The sequence below is a fragment of the Anolis carolinensis genome, chromosome 5 (genome assembly GCF_035594765.1).
Source record: "Anolis carolinensis isolate JA03-04 chromosome 5, rAnoCar3.1.pri, whole genome shotgun sequence".
Classification (NCBI taxonomy): domain Eukaryota; kingdom Metazoa; phylum Chordata; class Lepidosauria; order Squamata; family Dactyloidae; genus Anolis; species Anolis carolinensis.
Window position 1 is genome coordinate 188,162,929 of NC_085845.1, and position 20,382 is coordinate 188,183,310.

Genomic DNA, 20,382 nt, shown 5'->3' on the forward strand with positions numbered 1-20,382 from the left:
CTGACTTAGAAGGCAATATTAAAAGTTCTGAAGCAGAGAAAAGAGATGTGATTGACTCAGTTTCCCATATCTGGCTTCAGTGTGCTAATCTCTTGGATTTTGCTTCCATACATAACAAAATCCCTTTGAATTCACTATAAAAGAGATTTTTATAGCAGCATTTTCATGATAAAAGTAGTGTAGCTGTTCCCTATGAAATGCAGGAAGAGGTTCTTTAACATGCAGTTTGGATGCTCTGACTGTTTTTCATATTTATCCACCATAGCTGCTGACTTCCGACACTAGCCAAGTCTCTGACACATGAAGCAATAAGTTAAAGCATATAAAGAGAGTGCGTGCTCTCTTCAGGTGGCCAGGGGAGCAGGCGGAAATATGGTCACTTGCCTATAGTCTGATGTAACATTGGTAATTCTAATGCTTCAGCCCTCTTTTGGCCCATATTGATACAATTGCATGATAATCCTAAAAACATTCAAGGTGAGGATTTGGGGTGGGGAGGCCTGCATTTGTACATGCACTTGAGATTTTCCTCCATGGGAAGCACTCAAGATTTCAACTGGTTTAGAAACAGTCTGAAAGCTATGAAACCACAGCCCTCCTAAGAGTTTTTATTAAAAGTTCTTAAAAGATATGAGCAGATCAAACCATGACATTCTTGCTCAATTTTCATTTCATACAGAGGGCCTTCTACTGAGTCCCTTTTAAATTTGTAGCCTGTCTACAAGCAAGACATGAAGATGCTCAAGTATAAATGCTCTGTAGGCAGTGCTACATAATACAGAACATTTCTTCCTATTCAGAGCATTTTACAGTTTATTAAAATTATTTCATCTTTACTGTAACATTGATCAGGATTTCTTCTGTATTATGTATGGAGGAGAGTTAAATGAAGGTTGTGTTTTCTTAAGGTTTCCATTGCTTTGTTAGTCATTTACATGGCAGTATTTACTATAATGGTTTATGAATGTTATAGGCTCAATATGAAAGTGTGATGTCAGATACCAGTTACAAAGTTCTGCTAGAAGGTGCTATCTTTGATACATATTAAACACCATATAGGACTAAACCAAAAAACCTGTCACTGGAAGATAAGGTTTAAAGCTTACAGTAGTATGGAACATCCCTTTTCTGCATAGTTTTACATTCCTCTAGCATACTAAGGGGCCTAAATACCCTAAAAGAACCAAGTCTTATCTGATTATAGAAGCTAAGCAGGCTTAGCCCTAGGTAGCAATGGCATTGAATACTGCCCACAAATACTAGGTGCTGGCAAAACCACCTCTGAATATTCCTTGCCTAAGAAACCCTAACTAAATTCAATGGGTCACCAGAAGTTGACAAGCAACTTGAAAGTACACACACATAAAGCATACTGAATTTTGAACTTCTTACTCAAATAATAACACAGTCAGTACATTTTCATTTTATATTACAAGAAAAATAGAGATCTGTGAAAAGCTGGACTTTGGACCAAATTCAACCACAGTTGAATTTTTTTTCCAATGGGAAAAGGTTAGCAAATGCATTACCTACCTGATTAAAAATGTTATTTAACAATAAGTACATATCTTAGAAAAGAATTGGAGAAGAATGTGTAGGAAAATACAGAGAAAGGTTTTAGGCTGCTGGTGGGAGAATTCATTTTTCCATTCTCCAAATTAAAATGCTATTCAGATGGATTACTAGGAGGAGAAGAAATGTAAAAATATGTGACTATCCCCCCAGTCTGGAGTTACTCGACCTTCATCATCTCATCAGGCTGCATGTGTGAGCCAAGCCCCCCTCCTTTCTCTGAAACTTTCAGAAATGTTAGAGTTGCATTCCAAAGAATTAAACAATCAGATATCCACAAACAACTTGCTATTTTTATTTTAAGAACAAAAAATCTTTAAAATAGAAGCTCTGTTAAACTTGTGGGGATGCTACGTTTCCATATCTTCTTGCAAATATTTTCAATTTTCCTCAGGGTAATCGCTATTATAGCTGCTATCTTCACACAGAGATGGCAGTAAGGCCCTGTAGACTTGAAACTACAACTTTCATCAGCCCAAGGCAATATAACTTAAGGTGAGGAAATGATTGAGTTGTAGACTTAGACATTTCCCAAACCTACAATTCACCCTCTCTGATGAATCCAATCCTTTTTAGAAAAACACTAATCTAAAGCAATTGTTCAGGGCCTGGGATGGTGAATCTATCCTTTGTCTTTGCTTCCTTCACTCTAACCTATTGCTGAGAGGTATGGTTTCTGCTTCACCACTGGAGGGAAGTGCTGCTATCTATCCACTTCTGTACATACTTCCTCACTCAACATAGCTCATGTCCATGTGCAGAAGCTGGCTACCTTCTGCATAGACATGGACCTAATACAGCTTTTGTTTAAAATCCTGTGGTGGAGTAGGGAGCAACATGCAATTATTACAACACAATCTGCCAAACTGACTGTGGTTGTATAGCATAAAAATGCAGCCCTTGAACCAGCAGCTTTAATTTAACCAATATGAGATGGATGATCAAATCTAGCTTCTTTCAGTGTTATGAATTGTTTGCCTCTGCTATTGTTGAGCTATTTTTACAAGCATCGAATGCTCCCTTCCATCTGCTCTACAACAAGAGGAAAATTGCAAACATAACCTACATTATGCTAAAATGCACCAGTTCTACTTCTAATGGTAGTGTGCTTATAATGCAAGTAACGATTGTGCAGCAAGCTGCTTCACAGCATAAGTGACATATTGTACATCCACCTGTTCTTTCTGTTAGGAAACTAGCATCCCCATGAAAAGTGTCTCAGAGCTTTGAAGAAAGTCCACAGTACTTAAATTTTACAATCACAGTCACAGCACCAAGACTGTCCAGACAAACAGAAATTACTAAAAGAAAGCTGTCTGGCTAGAACTTTCACACACAATATTTCTTAAAAGCACTGCTTTGGGGTCAGAATAACGCACTGGTGAGAAAGTTAAACCTTGGTACTCCAAGACTGGTTAACAAGAGTTGACCGGCTTGTGGTTATAACCAGACATCTCAGAGTGATTGAAGTTAGGGAGTGAAACACCCAATGGACATCACCAATCTGTAACTGAGAATAACGACAAAAGGCAGAATATAAGTGTTGCATTAAAAAAAGCACTTAGGAATCAGGTTAAAAAATCACCTGCACGGTTGGGGGTTTTTTTGTATCATTTCTCCAAAGTGCAGTAAATTGACAGCAAAGAAGAGTGTCTATACCAAATGGGGAAAAGATGCCATTGCATATTTCATCCCACCACAAGTTTTCATTAGCGATCGGGGAGCATTATATTCTTTTCCTACCTGGGCAATATGGGGGAACAACACAGCATTGTTCAATACCATGCCCAGTAAGTGAATCCTTGAAAGAAAATTCAGTCATGCCTTTTTTTAAAAAATGTTGCGTAGAAATGGATCCAAGATTTCCACTCTTGCTCAGCTCTACCTGACTACACGTATAGCAATATGGCCATTAAACCATATCTTAAAACCAAGGACAATGATAGTCCACCAAGACAAGATGCTTCCAGATAGAATGCTTGACACAAAATAGTGTTGGATCCACAAGCAAACAGAAAAGAAAGCGAGGTGTCTTGCCAATATAACCCTACTGCTTCCTTTATCTTTTGATATTGTGTTCTCTCCCCCAATTTTAATTCCATGACAAATTAGAATTAGTACTGCACAGTGCATACAAGCAGAATAAAATAAACAGGTAAATAGATTAAATAAATAAATAAATAAATAAATAAATCAGGAAGGTTTTTCCTTTCACCGTATTTACTCTTAATGGATGATTGCCTGTTACTCCATATTAAAAGACTGTTGTCAAAACAGAGCACCAATTTCTTCCCATCATGCAAGTCTATCACCAAGGAGAAAAAAGAAGCCTTTGTGGAATTAGAAATTGTTGACAAACCCTGTTATCACCGGTGAATTAAATGTTTCAGTCAAGAAGAATCTTCAGTCCTTCTAGGGAGAAAATCGGATGTATCCCATTTGCAAAAAAGTCAGCGCATGATGCAATGAAGTTGAAGCAAAGAGGTAGACATTTTCAGCATGGAGAAAGATGGCTCCTTCTTTAAAGATTGCAAGTAAACCTCCCTAATCCCCAAAAATGTGTTTCACGAGGGAGTTACTTTATCCCCAGGGAGTGGTAAAATAACAGTTGTTTCCACAAGCTTTTACTAAGGTAAAAGTTGGTTTAGAAAAATGTCCTCTTTCGAGAGTGGGGCAGAGTGATGTACTCCAAGGCCTGACATATGGAAGCTACATCAGCACAGTCTTTTCCTAAAGATGTGATTTAGTATCAAACAGCATCAAACAAGCCAAGACCCATGTTTTCTCATGGCTCACAGAAGCACTAAGTGCAAAGTGAAGGCCACAGAAGAAACAGGCAGACATACAAAGGTGTATATAATTTGGCCTACAATGTGGCAGAATGTTGAGGCAATGTAATTTTTTGAAAATTGCTGTTAAATTTGTCCTTACAGATGGTTTTGAGCATTTCATATTGAGATCTTCTCCAAACATTTTACTAAAAGAATATGGAAACGGAGCCATATTAATAGAAATGGTGCCCTTCAACTGCCCTTGGCTGAAACAGCTTGGCACAGGTACAGCACCCTGAGCAACAATGTGGTAAGTAGAGGCACAGATTTTTAAATGGCCAGATCGTGAACCTGTGTCTGGACTGCACTCTTTTGACTTGCAGATAGGAAATAACATTACTTCATGTTCCTCCACGCAGCCTCCTTCCATACCAACACTATGTATAGAAAGTTGGTTACACATCATAATCACTTGCACTTACTTTCTAGCTAGGGGAAATTTTGAAGAGAAAAGCACCTGATTATATGAACCTCCAATTACAAGTGGAAGGGTTTTGGTCCACAAGTTTACCAATAGACTCTGGCCCAATTTAGCACCATCAGTAGTGCTCCTCTCTCTTTGTTCAGCATTAACATTATGGCTGGTTTACCTCTTGCTGAATAGGCAGCAGCACAAGGTAGGTATAGAAAACCTGTACAGTTTACAGATAAGAGGACAGGCAAGTTATAATTTTGAGTTGGTGGCCATCACTTCTCTCCCCACCATCCCAATAGGCAGTGCTGGTTGGAGGCACCTCAGTAAGGAGAGGGCAGGGAATGAGAAAAGTGACCATGGCGGAGAAATAGGAGGCATGAAATCTTCATTCTTCCTGTTGTGGATAAGACCAGCTCATAAAAACAATGCAGACAATACATTTTGAAAGTGCAGTTAGGCACTCAAACTATACTCCTGTGATAATCTTAAACAACAAAAAGGTAAGGGCTCTGAAGCCAAAGTATCGCAAGTGGTCTTTTGAGAGAATCTGCAAAATAGTGATTATTGGAGGTTATAGAGGTGGTGTGGGAAAAGTATGGAGTAAGTGAGAACTGGGGAAAAGGACTTGGGTGAGGACCAGGAAAGTTAGCTAATTGCTACCTAAGGGTTCAGTAGATGATTTGTGAAGGCCTGATGCATAAGTGTTATTAAAATTGTGTGCGTGTATGCATACCTGATTAATTCCCTGGCAGGAGACCACTAGGTCTGCAAAAGTAGGCTATAGTAATTTCCTTTCCTTTTTTAAAAAAAGTTGGCATGATGAAAGGGGCTCTGCAGCAGATGATGTATAGCTATGGAACAGTTAAAGGCCTGTAGGCCTGAAAATATAACAGCTTGAAAATCAAGCATTTTCTTGATACAATGGAATTGCAACTGCTGTCTGGAGTCTCCTCCCCATTAATCAAACTGATGCAGATGTGAGTGCATTTTTGGTCACTTCTAACAATGCCATGGAAATAGTGTAATGAGTGGAATCATCGGGTGTCTGCACTGCAAAATGTATTCTGCAGAGTCGATTTCACCATGCAATGTGGTTTACACTAGAGCGTGCTGGTGCAACAGCTTAAAGTACGCTGCAGCCTGTGCTCATACACCAGCCTTGTCCAACCACCACACTGCCAAGCTGGCCAGTGTAGATGTGCCCTTAAAAGAGCCTAGGTTGGAGGTTTGGATGCTCAACTGGAAATTGGGGGAGAATTGGGCCCCAGCTACACTGATTATTTAATGCTGTTTCAAACTGGTTTCGCGGTGCAGGTGATTACATAGGAAATACTGAACCATCTTGAGGCACAGATGGTGATGACAGAAACCACAGAGCACGGATGCACATTAAAGACTTTCTTTCCTGTGCTTTTCTGGGAATTTGTTGCCTGGCCACCACAGTTTGGAGCTGCTTGGCTTCAAACTGCACTAAATGGTCAGTGTAGATGGGGCCTGAGAAAGGAGGGGAGAACGCAAAAGAGGAAATGGGCATCTAAATTAGATTGGGATGTGCCTCCAGCCACGGAGGCTGGTCAGATATGGCCTTGGGCCTGGGGTTGAATGAGAGGGGCTTTAGTCAAAGTGAGTAAGGATCCTGGGGCTGAGTGATGGGGGCCTTGGTCTAAGTGGGGAGGAGGGTTTCACTAAGTGGTGGGCCTTAGGCTCGGTGAGCAGAGGTCCTGGGGCTAAGTAGGGAGTCCTGGGGTTGAGGGAGGGGGGCTTTGAGTAGTGGGCTTTGGTCTGAGTGAGTGGGGATCCTGGGGCTGAGTGAGAGGGGCCTTGGTCTAAGTGAGTAGAGATCTTAGGGCTAAGTAGCAGTTCCTGGGGCTGGAGGAGGGGAGGCTTTGAGTGGTCTGAATGAGCAGGAGTCCTGGGGCTGAGTGGGAGGGCCTTGGTCTAAGTGAGTAGAGGCCCTAGGGCTGAGAAGGTGTCTTGGGGCTGGGCTTGACTGACAGGTGGGCCTTAGGCTCCGTGAGTAAAGGTCTTGACTAAGTAGGGGTTCCTGGGGCTGACGGGGGGGGGGGGGGCTTGGTCTAAGTGAGTAGAGTCCTAAGGGCTGAGAGGACATATTGGGGCTGCGTGGGCCTCCTGCGTGGGCCTCGGTCTGAGTGGGGGTCCTGGGGCTGAGGGGGCGGGGCTTGGTCTAAGTGAGTAGCCTCCTAAGGGCTGAGAAGGCATCCTGGGGCTGCGTGGGCCTCGGTCTGAGTGGGGGTCCTGGGGCTGAGTGGGGGGGGAGGTTTGGTCTAAGTGAGTAGAGGAGCTAGGACTGATGGACCTTGATCTGAGTGAGTGGGGGTCCTGGGGCTGAGTGGGGGGGGGGGGGGCTTGGTCTAAGTGAGTAGAGTCCTAAGGGCTGAGAAGGCATATTGGGGCTGCATGGGCCTCGGTCTGAGTGGGGGTCCTGGGGCTGAGGGGGGGGAGGTTTGGTCTAAGTGAGTAGAGTACCAAGGACTGAGAAGGCGTCCTGGGGCGGAGTGGGCTCCCTCCCTCGCTCGGGCGGGCTCAGCTCTGGGCGCTGACGGCCAAGGTGTTGACGTATCCGTGGGGCCCGACGTCGTTCTCGGAGAGCCCTCGGCTGAGCTGCCCGGCGGGGGCGGCGTGTGCGTGGGCGGGGGGCGCCTTTCGCCGTCGTCGTCGGCGGAGGAGGAGGCAGGCGCCCTCGAGGGCCTCGAGGCCCCGGCAGGCGAGGAAGAAGAGGTTCTTGAGCATGAAGACGGAGAGCGGCTGCTGGTGGCGGAGGAGGAGGAGGGCGCGGAGGGCGAGGAGCGGCGCGTCGAGGAGCCCCGCGGGCAGGAGCCAGTGCAGCGCCAGGCGGGCGGGGCCGGGCCGGCGGGGGGCGCCCAGCTCGTAGAGCCAGAGCACGGGCGAGGCCAGGCAGGCGAAGTACACGCCCAGGAGCAGGAAGCGCAGCGGCGGGGGCAGCGCGGGGCCGGCGCGGGGCGGCGAGGAGGAGGCGGCGGCGGCGGCGGCCGAGGGCGAGGCGGGCGGCGCGGGCGGGAGGAGCAGCAGCTGCTCCAGGAGGGAGAAGCTGTCCAGCAGGTCTAAGCAGGTGCCGAGGAAAGCAGCGGCGGCGCGGTGCTGGGGCGGAAGGAGCAGCTGTCCCCCGGCCGAGGAGGAGGAGGCGGAGGCGCCGTCCCCGTCTTCCCCGTCCTCCTCGTGCTCCCCTTCGCCGGCCCCGATGGCCCGGAGCAGGCAGTAGAGCAGCGGGGCGGAGAGGGCGAGGGTCAGGCGGAAGCCGGTGGCGCCGAGCGGGAGGCGCAGCTCTACCAGCTCCAGGATGGAGGTGCCCAGGATCAGCGCCGCCTTGGGCGTGAAGGCGATGGCGTAGATCAGCCAGGCCAGGTGCGCGTAGGCGAAGTCCCCGCCGGGTTTGCCGCCAGCGGGACCGGCCGCTTTGCCGGACGAGGACGAGGAGGCCGCGGCGCCGCGCCCGCCGTGGGGAGGGTGGCCCAGCAGCGGGTGCAGGGGAGGCGGCGGAGGAGGCGGCGGCGGCGGGGAGAACTGGCCTTGTCCTGCTGCTCCTGCTGCCCCTCGGCGTCGGGCGCGGCTGTTCCGGCAGAAGAAGATGCCCCACCCGGCAGCCAGGACCAAATCCGTGGCAATCCAGCTGCACCAGTACAAATCCGTGACGGCGATCAGGTAGAGGTCCAGCAGGGCGCCTTGGCCTAAGAGCAGCACCAGGGACAGCGCCTGGAAGCCCCAGCGGGACCCTCGGTGCCTGGGGCCGCTGCCGTTGCCTCCCCCGGGCCCCGAGAGAGGCTCCCCCGCTGTCATGCCGCCTCCAGAAGAAGAAGACGAGGAAGAGGAGGAGGAGGAGGAGGAAGGGCTGGCGGGGCCCGGCGCGGAAGGGGCGGCGGGGGGCTCCTGCAGCGGCACCAGCGGCTTGGCCTCCTCCTCTTCCTCTTCTTCCTCCTCTTCCTCGCTGCTGCGCGGGCTGCTCCTGGTCCCCGTGGAGCTGGACACCGAGCCCCGCCGCCCCCTCCGGGAGCCCCCGCTGGAGCTGGAGCTGAGGCCGAGCCCGCTCTCTCTCCGCCTCCCTCCCAAGAAGAGCGGCTGCAGGTCGGTGGCGGGCGGCGGCGGCGGCGGAGGGGCCTGGAAGGACCCCGAGGAGGAGGACGAGGAGGAGGAGACCGGGGGGCGCTGGCTGGGGAGCACGCGGTGCATGGTCGCCGCCCCCGTGAGGCCCAGGCCGGCTGGGTGGGACCAGCACCAGCGCCGAGCAGCCGATGGAGAGGAAGAAGGAGGGAGGGGAAGGGGAGGGACGAGGGAGGGAGAGAGCGGAGACCCGGCCTGGATCGCCCCCTTTCCCTCCCCATCCCTCCCTCCCTCCCTCCTTCGGAAGCTGGAGAAACCTGGAGTGGATCTCGCAGCACAAGCAGCGCGGGAAGGAAGGGATCCGGGCACAGACAATAGGCATGGGCAAACTTTGGCCCTCCAGGTGTTTTGGACTTCAACTCCCACCATTCCTCCGCTTAAGCGGCTGAGGGGGGAAAGGAAGGGGCCCGAGGCTGTTAGGAATGGTGGGAGTTGAAGTCCAAAACACCTGGAGCGCCGAAGTTTCCTCATGCCTGATCACCTTAACCATCATGGCTCAATGTTATAGAATCCTAGGAGTTCTAGTTTGGCAGGGGATGCTAAAGATCTTGTTAAACTACAGCTGCCATGAATTGCTAAGTGTTGTCAAACTATTAATTCAACAGTGTAGAATAGATGCACCCAATGACATGGGTGTAGTTTTACAAGGTTTTCCGCCTTCTCTGTCAAAGAGTTCTGGTGCTTCGCCAGACTACAACTCCCATGATTCCATAGCGGTTAAAGTGGTGTCACACTATTCATTATCTTCTCTAGTTGCAATGGTGTAGTAACGCTGAGGCCACAGACCATATTTTATTTCTTGGGGACCATTGGTGGTCCATGGACTGCAGGCTGGGAACCACTGCTCTATATGGAAAAGATCATTAAGGAAGTGATCTGCAAACACTTGGAAACAAATGCGATCATTGCTAATAGTCAACACAGATTTACCAAAAACAAATCATGCCAGACTAATCTGATCTCTTTTTTTCGATAGAGTTACAAGCTGGGTAGATACGGGAAACACCATGGATGTAGCCTATCTGGATTTCAGTAAGGCCTTCGACAAAGTCCCCCATGACCTTCTGAGAAACAAGTTAGTCAAATGTGGGCTAGACAAAACTACGGTTAGGTGTTTCTGTAATTGGTTAAGTGAACAAACTATTTATTACCTGCTCTGGTTGCAACGGTGTGGTAACGCTGAGGCCGCAGACCATATTTTAGTTCTTGGGGACCACTGGTGGTTCCCAAACCACAGGGAACCACTGCTCTATAGCCACTTCATGTGGTTTTTCACAAACATCATTGTCAACAGATTATTTTTTCTTAATAAGAAGCTTATCCATTTTAGTGGCCGTGACTGCAACCTAGTCAACAAATTGTGCCAATTATGAACGTTACAATAGTACAGTAGAGTCTCACTTATCCAACACTCGCTTATCCAATGTTCTGGATTATCCAACACATTTTTGTAGTCAATGTTTTCAATACATCGTGATCTTTGGTGCTAAATTCGTAAATAGAGTAATTACTACATAGCATTATTGTGTATTGAACTCCTTTTTCTGTCAAATTTGTTGTATAACATAATGTTTTGGTGCTTAATTTGTAAAATCATAACCAAATTTGATGTTTAATAGGCTTCTCCTTAATTTCTCCTTATTATCCAACATATTCGTTTATCCAACATTCTGCCGGCCCGTTTACGTTGGATCAGTGAGACTCTACAGTTGACCAGCTCCAGTGCCCTGCTTCTGTAGTGATTAAACCTCTTTGGACGTTTTTTAATGGAGACTGGATGGCCATCTGTCAGAGATGCTTTGATTGTGCCTTCCTGCCTGGCTGAAGGGGGATGGGGCTAGATGAACTTTGGGGGTCTCTCCCAGTGGAATCTCCTTTTCAGGAGAGTGTTTGAACTAAGACTGGATGACTGTCTGTTAGGAAGGCTTTGGTTGTGTCTTCCTGTCTGGCTGAAGGGAGTTGGACTAGATGCCCTCTGGGGGGTCTCCGTCTCTGAAAATTTTTAAACGGAGTGGTTTGATGGGTGTGTGTGTGGCATTTTTCATGTGACACACTAATGTATCTCAACACAGTTTGGAAAGCTCTGCCTGAGGGGTTGTTCGTTCTCAGAAACTGTGGTGTCACCTGAACCGATTCCAGGAGACAGGGGTTCGAATTCCGCCTCCGCCATTTATATGCAGGGATAACCTTGGACAGGTCTCATTCTCTCAGCTTCAGAGGAAGGCAAGGACAGCCTCTCTCTCTCTCTCTCTCTCTCTCTCTCTCATTCTCTCAGCCATCTTCACTTTAGGGTCAACTGGAAGGCCCACAACTCAAACAACTTCTCCCCTTCCAGCCATATCCTCTAATTAAATCAGGAGGCATAACAAATTAAAAGGTCATTTTTATATCTGGAAGTACTGCTCGTTCTTTGCTTATTTCTCTGCAGAAGCTGTATTCTTTTCTCATCCCATTATTATAAAAAGGTCAGACATGCTAACAAGCACAGGGACTCTATGCATAGTATAAAAAGAACGGCTCACTGCAAAATACCAGCTATGAAACAGACAAGGAAGTGGCTTCTGGAAAAAAAGAAACAGCTGCATACCTTAACATTAAAAATCTAATTAAAACCTATACTGTGCATTTAAAGATAAATTAATATGAGGCCTGGCAGAAATTCTTCTGCAGGCAGTTTTAATGTTAGAGGGACAGGAGCAGGGCCGGTTGATTCTACGAGGCCGCTGATGCGGCCGCCTCGGGCGCTGGCCGCTAGGGGCGCTGTCGAGGCGTCGACAGCGGCCCGTAGTGCCACCGACGCCTCCGGTGTTGGCGCGGGGCTTCAATCCCCGCGCCCACGCCAAACCGCTACAAGCAGATAGGCCATTTTGCCCTTAGTCTACAAACTAAGGGCAAAATGGCCTATCTGTGCTGTGCGCATGCGCACAGCCAGATAAGCCATTTTGCCCTTAGTTTGTTGACTAAGGGCAAAATGGCCTAGCTGTGCTGTGCGCACGCGCACAGCACAGCTAGGCCATTTGGCCCTTACTTCCTGGTCGCGGCCGCCGATCGCCCGGGCGATCGGCGGCCGCGACCAGGAAGTAAGGGCCAAATGGGCTATCTGCACTGTTCTATCATAGTTATATCCCGGCTTTTGTCCATGATGGAATTCAAAGATTATTTATTTGTCACTTAAACCCCACCTTTTGTCTGATGATGTCAAGGCAAGTTGCAAAGACTCAAGGCTGCTGCTTCCTTAATTGAGTCTATCCACCTGAAACGCAGTATTCCTCTTTTTTGTCTTTTCTAGTGATTCATGATATGGCCAAAGTACGACAGTCTCAGTGTAGTTATCCTCGCTTCTAGGGAGAAGACCAGGCTTGATTTGCTCCAGGATCCATTTGCTGGTCTTTTTGGGACCCACAGAACTCTTCAACACCACATTCCAAATGAGTTGATTTTCTTTCTATCAGATTTTTTCACTATCCAGCTTTCATAACTATATATAGAAACTGAAAATATGATTACATATGGTGACATGGATGTTTAATGATATTCTCAATTTATCTGTGTATGTCCTTCAATGGTCCTCATTGCTATCCCCAGCCCTCAATACCTGCACCTATACCTTGATAGACACATGCCTTCAAGTATCCAATTCAAATGACTCCATGAATTTGACAGTTTTTTTCTTAGAGAAGGAATACTCAGAGATTTCTTGCTTTAAAATAAAGCCTACAGCACCTGGGATGTGTTGGTGGCTCCTATTCAACAACCATTGAATAAGATCTGGTGGGACTTGCTGTCTTGAGGCTTTTTATGCCTAATACTCTTTCCCATTTTACTTTTCCTTATACAGTAGAGTCTCACTTATCCAACCTTCGCTTATCCAACCTTCTGGATTATCCAACGCAGTCTGCCTCCCACCCTCATCTACGGCTTTTTCTCTAGGCAGGAAGGACTGAACTTTTTATGCATTTAATTTCCGACAATGTTGTTACTGTAAGTTCATTCTACGCAATTCTATCTTTATTTGTAACCAGTTTGCTAGTAGCCAATGTTTTTATAGTCAAAGTTTTCAATACATTGCAATGTTTTGGTGCTAAATTTGTAAATACAGTAGTTACTACATAACATTGCCCTGTATTGAACTGCTTTTGCTGTCGATTTGATGTAGAACATAATGTTTTGGTGCTTAATTTGTAAAATCATAATGTAATTTGACATTTAATAGGCTTTTCCTTAATCCCTCCTTATTATCCAACATTTTTGCTTATCCAACATTCTGCCGGCCTATTTATGTTGGATGAGACTCTACTATAGTAGTGTTTTAAGTATGGGAGGTGCCCTAGAAGATGTAGTTCTAGACCTGCAGTTTGGAGGGGCCCAGAGTCACGGCAGCTGGTGGATGTGATTAAGCACTTTAACTCTTTTGAGTCCTGATGTGAGTTCTTTAGGATTAGAACAAGTCGACAGGACTCAAATTAAATGACGGTGAAATGAGGGCATGGCTCTCCAATAAGAATTCTTTCACCAAATAAATTTAATTTAATTTTTTGATTAAATTAATTTCTTACCTTGCAGAGAGTGGGGCATTGAAAACCATTTGCATCTGGGGTTGTTGTGTGTTTTCCGGGCTGTATGGCCATGTTCCAGAAGTATTTGCACCTAGGATTCTTACATTTTCTGTCTTCCAATTTCCATTTTAACTTTGTCTGCCCCTTCGATTTATATGTCTAAACTGTATTTCTAAATTTGTAAGTTAGTGCAATGCTAGAAATCTTTATTGAAAGGGGCATTGTTCTCTCTTTGCCTTCTCCCATAGCCACATCTATCACTATTTATTCCAGCATATTGGAATCATTTTATTGTTGGTATTTGTGCCTTCAAGGTAAATCTGGAATCTGGAGGAAAGAAAATCAAAATTCATGGTGCAGGCAAAGATGTAAAACAGCAACCCAGATTTAAAATGAACTGGACGTACGGTAACTTTAGTCATCTTAATCATTCTTAAAGAAGTTGAAAGCCAAGCCTTACTTGGTTTTTAAAGCCAGTAAGTAAAGCCTGCCAGGATTTTCTTTTAAAAATGAGTCTGAAGAGTCTGGGGTACAAGGATGCTTAAAATAAAACACAGGAGTGAAAAGCTTTAATTACGTCTTGCATGAGCTGTCAGGAGTGAGCAGCTGCAGGAGGGGAAGACAAAGGGAGGATAAGTCAATTTTATGTATTTTTTTAAAAAAGAGAGAAATTGCTGTTTGAGTGGGGGAGGAAAGATGACATGCTCAAAATGGTAAGCAGCTCAGAAAGCCTGAATTAATCTGCCAAGATGCTGAAAATGAGGGATAATTTTAATTCAGATTATTCTTTTTCACCTCAGTTGCTGTAATGCATATTATTCTGATCTTCCACTTGCTGGTCTCTAGCCTCTTATTTCCTATTTTACGTCTCATGGATCATTTGATCTACTTACTCTGCACCTCATTTGAAAGCCTTGCCTCTTTTAGCTTCCCTCTATTACCCTCTTTCATCAAAATGGAGTGAACAGAGAGCTAAGTCTTTGACCAATTCAGACCATTCATCCATCAAGATCACTGTAATCAACACAGATTGACAGAAGCTCCTCTGAGTTTTCAAAAGAGTAATTCCCAACCCTATCCAGAGTTACCAGCCACAGAACATGGGACTTTTCTGTCAGTAACAACACTTGAGAAAAGTGACTTTTTGAAACATTGTCTAGTTAGTTGCATCCTCCTGTCCATTCACCATTCTTATCTCTAAAGCAGCTTTCCCCAATATGTATCCTATAGATGTCTTGACTACGAATCCCATCATCTTTGACCAAGGGCTGATAGAAATTATGGTCCAAATCAATCATAGTGGTCCAGATCAATGCAGGCAGCTCTACAGCAATACCTCTTCTTTTCTTTGTCCAAAACCTTTTCTAATATTCATTTCACAATATTTCTACCACTGAATTCTCCACAGTATTACCCCAATCTCTACTTCTTTGTCCAAAGAGTATTTATATTTTTGCCAAAAAATCACTTCTAATTAAGATGGAAAATCCTGGACATTCCTATCGATCTCTTTTCAATAGTGTCAACTGTTTACTGGGTAGTACCAATGGTTCCTGTTTCAGTTGCCAGGAACTTAGGAATCCTGCTGAATGTATGTTTGTCACTGTGTCCTTTTAGTGGTGCAACAGCAAAGGCATGTAATTTTCATAGGATCTTTTTGAGTGCTGAGACTGCACATCTGCTTGCCCAGAATTTGGTTAAGTCACACCTGGATTATTTTAACATCCTGTTTGGCCTGTTTGCTTGCCTGTTTTTTCCTTACTGTTTTAATAAAGAACTGTGCTGTATGGGTTGTTTTAGATCTCTCAAAGTTTCCATACCTCTCTTCTACTTGTAGATCCCTTTGGTTGTTACTAGTCACATACTTTTGATTCTAGCATTTAAAGGTCTGTGCTGTAATCTCCCCCAGTAACTGGTAGCTTGGCCAACATGGGATGCATTATCTAGGAATTTAAGATTTACAGACAAAAGATTATTGGGTTGCTGTGAGTTTTCCGGGCTGTATGGCCATGTTCCAGAAGCATTCTCTCCTGACGTTTTGCCCACATCTACAGCAGGCAGGTTGTGAGGTCTGTTGGAAAACTATGCAAGTGGAGTTTATATATCTGTGGAATGTCCAAATCAGGAGAAAGAACTCTTGTCTGCTTGAGGCCAGTATGAATGGTGCAATGGGCCATCTTGATTAGCATTGAATACCCTAGCAGCTTCAAAGTCTGGCTTCGTCAGGAGAGAATGCTTCTGGAACATGGCCATACAGCCCAGAAAACTCACAGCAATTCCAGCCATGAAAGCCTGCGACAACACAAAAGATTGACTGTTCCACTGATGTGCAACAGCAGTGTCAAGACTTTCCAAGACCTGTCCCTGCATCTGTGGAACAGTCTTCCTTGAATTTACAGTTACAGGAGGATCTCACCTACTTTTATAAAGACCTTCTTCTTTGATTTAGCCAAATTAAGCTGCTGAACTGTGCCTGAAGTTCATGAGATGGATAGCGATTAGTGGGAATGCCATTTAATGTGTACGAAATATTATTGTTTTGTCCTTTATTGTACGCGTTCCACCGTTTGGTGAAAAGAATGCTATAAGTAACCATTTTATTATCACCATCATCTATCACTAGTATGATGGAAGTGCTAGTATTGCCAGTTTCAGAATAAAAGAATCATCCTTTTTCATACTCAAATAGCAAAATGGCTTGGGGAGGCCACAACCAGGGAAGCCTTCTATGTATTTCCTTGTTCAGTCATAAAAATCAGAATAATGCCAGGACCCATTATGCTTCGTATTTGTTTTTCTAGATTTGTTTCTGACTACCATCTGTTTTATTTATCTGCTATTTTTGCATTTACTATGAAACATTGGTTTTTATCATTTTTATTTTGTTATAAATTGAGTTTTGTAAATTGTGGAAAAATATGTGACCATCTAATACAGTAGGACAAGCAATAGAGAGCAGAGGAAGAACATTTCTTTAAAAATTACTTTCATTTCAATTGGGAAGAACAGATATTAGAAGTAATATTTGTAAAACATAGCCATCCTTTTTCTAAAGCTACATCTTCAAGTAAGAAGAATGGGGACTCTAGGATGAAAGTTTAAGACAATTCCTAAAAAACAGATCCATCACTGCAATAAATTATATTTAAAATGCAGGCAAATTATATTCAGTTATATGGGTATGAGAAAATAAGGATACTATTCATGTTGCAAAGTAATCATCTACTCAAGAGAAAAGGGGCATATACCGTCTTTTCTTGTATATACACTAATGAAGGACAAAAGACAATGAAATGACAGTCATCACCAACTGGAGTGATGCAAAAGTAACATTGTCTATGCCACCTTGCCGTTGGAGTTCAGTGCACCCGATGGAAAGTTTTCAAAATGATATTATACAACAGTAACATCATGGAACATTTTCCATTAAAGGCAACCAGAGATCTGCTTCTAAAGTCGGCTGCCCTGTAGAGAAAGAAGCATGTTTCTACAAAAACTGAATCATGTACATCTCTGGAACAGTGATCAGATAATTGCTGCATAGATCCAAAAGAATGAGCTGCAAGGGAAACAACAGTCTCCACAAATAGGAAGGCCTGGGTATGCAAAAGTATTTACCAGAGCTTGGAAAAGTTAATTTGAGGCATTATGGATACAACAGTTCCCAAACATGTTCAGACATTATAGAAATTATTGTCTGAAAAAGTATCTTTTCCAAGCTCTAGTAGACAGACAAACCTGGACCAAAACTCACTAACACATAACTTGGAAATACAGCTATTTGCAGTGAAATAGCTATTTGAAAAGTGTTACCACTGCCATTTAAGGAGAAGGAAACAAAACTAAAAAGCAACATACAATTTATATGCTTGCCCTTAACAGTCACTGAGATTAAAATCATTAGTATTATGATTTGTGAAATACATTTTTCTTTTTTTCCATTCCCATATTTTGCCCCCAAATTTTTCATTAAAAGGAAAGTTTGTTAAAAAGGGAAATCAGCCAGACAGCTAATTTCTGACTATCCCATCAGAAAATCCTAGACAACAGAGCTAACCTTGTTTCATATCCCTGAACACTGTCTGCACACACAACTCTGTGTTTCAAAGACACTGAGCCTCCAAAAAAGTAGTAGAAAGGATAGTGTTCTTCATGACAAGGAGAGGTAAGAATTTTTTTTAAAATGCCATAATAAAATTAGGAAAAACCACTTGGAGGGTGCTGTTTAATTGTTACTACATCTACCAGCTATGTTATTTCTATCTTAGACTGAGTAAAAAGGGCATGCCTGCTGCAATACCTACCCGTATTTCATTTAATCTAAGATGGCATCGATTCTAAGACACTAATTTCAGTGCCAACAATAGGAAAAAAAGTATGTATGTATGTATGTGTGTATATGTGTGTGTGTGTGTGTGTGTATATATATATCACTCATTATTCTAAGACATACCCTGTTTAAGAGGTTTATATGGAAAAAACGCATCTTGGAATCGAGGTAATATAGTATATTTCTTCTCCAAATACACCATGTGCTGTAGATCAGCCTCAGGTGGATTTGGTAGTTGCATTGTGCTAAATTACAACTATTTAAGATACGATGCTCAAAAAATAAAGGTAGGTATGTGAATGAGGCTGTGAAGGTTCACACTGGCTTTGCCAAAGGAGACAATTGCACACACACAGGATAGGATTACAGGAGGGGAGATCATGAACAACTTCCAAATATGTACCTGGTGGCCCATATCTGGTGGAATAACCAAGTGACTATTAGCCAGCCTCTGTCGCTCTCTGGCCAAGCCGATGGAAGCAAGACTGCAGAATCTCAAGCTGGTAATCACTGCTAGGATTTCAGTCCAGATATGGTTTCTAAGCAACTTACACACACAAAAAACAACACAACCTTTACCCAAGAAAAAAAAGACCCCACTAAGGCGAGAACTTCCCTTTACTCTGGCATGGTTTAAACATGAAAGAGCTTGGTTCTGCTTCCACTCCTGCATTCTCAGATTGGATGCTGGTGAGAAAGATTATTCGTTCTTCCAGTCCTCCTTCTGAAAGACAAGATCCACAGCATCGTTCACATCATGCACAACGTGAGAGGCCTCCACCAAGCTTGGATCAAAATGAAAGTCTCTGTGTCCATGGAATACTGTCTCTAACATGTTCTCATTGGGGCCAACAGGCATGTCTCCGTAGGGATTGTAGACCCCAGTGCAGACCAGGATAGACTGGCAGCTCTCTGCAGAGCAAATGGATCTGTGATCTCTCTGCACCTCAAGATGTGCCTCGCTCTCAGGTGCCATAGCAGTGATGCTCACTTCACCCTGGGCCTGGAGGTAGCGGTTGTAAAGGTTTGCACCATAAATATCAGCCATTGGGTTGTCCCTGTGAATAGAGAGCCAATGGAGCAGAGATGAGAAAAACTCAATAAGGTAAAGTATTTCAGTTATGATGCCTTTATATTCACCCATCCAATAGAAGGATCAATAAATGAAACATGCACATTGTTGTTTACAAGGCAAGAGATGCTGCACTCCAATTCCCCCTCAACAAAGAATATAACCTTTTATGTCTTATGTTACTTCAAACTTTTCCTCCTCTTCCATGCTGGTACAGTAGAGTCTCACTTATCCAACATAAACGGGCCGGCAGAATGTTGGATAAGCGAATATGTTGGATAATAAGGAGAGATTAAGAAAAAGCCTAATAAACATCAAAATAGGTTATGATTTTACAAATGAAGCACCAAAACATCATGTTAGACAACAAATTTGACAGAAAAAGTAGTTCAATACGCAGTAATGCTATGTAGTAATTACTGTATTTATGAATTTAGCACCAAAATATCACGATGTATTGAAAACATTGACTACAAAAATGCGTTGGATAATCCAGAACGTTGGATAAGCGAGTGTTGGATAAGTGAGACTCTACTGTACTTAGATATAGCAATTGAAAACTCTCCAGCAAAAGGAATTATTTATTCAAAAGCATTTGCTTTTTTAATTTGTTCTATCAATACCCCCCTCTCTCCACCACAAGCTCTGCCTAAACTTTTACTGCCATCAAAGATGAGAACTACCATCAATAAGAGATTTCCCTGATCTCCACTTCCATCCCCATGTTTAGACTTCCTCCTGTCCCATCTGCATGGCCATCAACTGTGAGGGCCTTATCGATGCTCTGACATGTTATATATGAAAAAAATTATATCCCACTAGACACCACCCCTGCTGCTATCACAAATACTATGGCTGATATATATCTAGTGTTCTTGATGGCCAAAAGTGTTGTAGCTCAGCAGGGTTCACAGCAGGCTGATGGGGTCACTGATAATTTTGAATCAGATGGGATTGTGAGTTTTCCTGGGATTCAGTCTCATGCAGAAGGCCAGTCTCATGCAGAGCCAGAAATTGAAACTGATTTAGACACACACGGCTAGGCTTGAGAATCTAATTGCCTCTGATCCTCCAGGCCTTCAAGGCCGTTCCCAGGAGGAATCACCTTCTCCAGAAAAGGAGCCTAGCAAAGACGAAGGGATGAGAGATTCTCATGAGAACACACCTAGTGACATTGACCTAAGTAAGGAGGCTCGCCTGAACTTCAAGCAGATAGCCATATTTGTAGGACAGCACGCTTCCATGGGAAGCGAAAGTTTCAGGGGCATCGTAATGCTTTCATGTCTATAAATTAGGAGCTGCAGGTCCCCTGCTCTTCAGCTCAGGCAATGTGGCTTTTGCAGTCAGGCCTGAGTTGTCTAGTTCTTGTCTTGGCTTTGGGTTTCAGGTTTTCCTATGTTCATGTTGTGTATCCTTGTTCAAGTTTTGCCTATGAACTCAAGTGGCTTTTGGACTATTCTTTAACTGTC

General features: G+C 44.3%; 2 protein-coding genes across 3 annotated transcripts in view; both read right to left on the reverse strand.

The window, feature by feature from the left end:
- Window positions 1–7,226: 7,226 nt before the first annotated feature.
- Window positions 7,227–9,160, reverse strand: tmem121b (transmembrane protein 121B). Its single transcript, XM_062981187.1, has one exon. The coding sequence runs from the start codon at window positions 9,022–9,024 to the stop codon at window positions 7,363–7,365; it is 1,662 nt and encodes a 553-aa protein (XP_062837257.1). The 5' UTR covers window positions 9,025–9,160; the 3' UTR covers window positions 7,227–7,362.
- A 7,212-nt stretch (window positions 9,161–16,372) lies between these two features.
- hdhd5 (haloacid dehalogenase like hydrolase domain containing 5) overlaps window positions 16,373–20,382 on the reverse strand; it is a 29,613-nt gene continuing 25,603 nt past the window's right edge. For both annotated transcript variants that reach the window (XM_062981188.1, XM_008110472.3), the window contains exon 8: window positions 16,373–18,899. In XM_062981188.1, coding sequence (XP_062837258.1) covers window positions 18,542–18,899 — 358 coding nt within the window. In that variant the 3' untranslated portion in view covers window positions 16,373–18,541. The remainder of the gene's footprint in view (window positions 18,900–20,382) is intronic.

What these genes read in the sequence shown, in the direction of transcription:
- tmem121b (XM_062981187.1), bottom strand. Translation starts at nt 9,024, where the DNA reads ATGCACCGCGTGCTCCCCAGCCAGCGCCCCCCGGTCTCCTCCTCCTCG.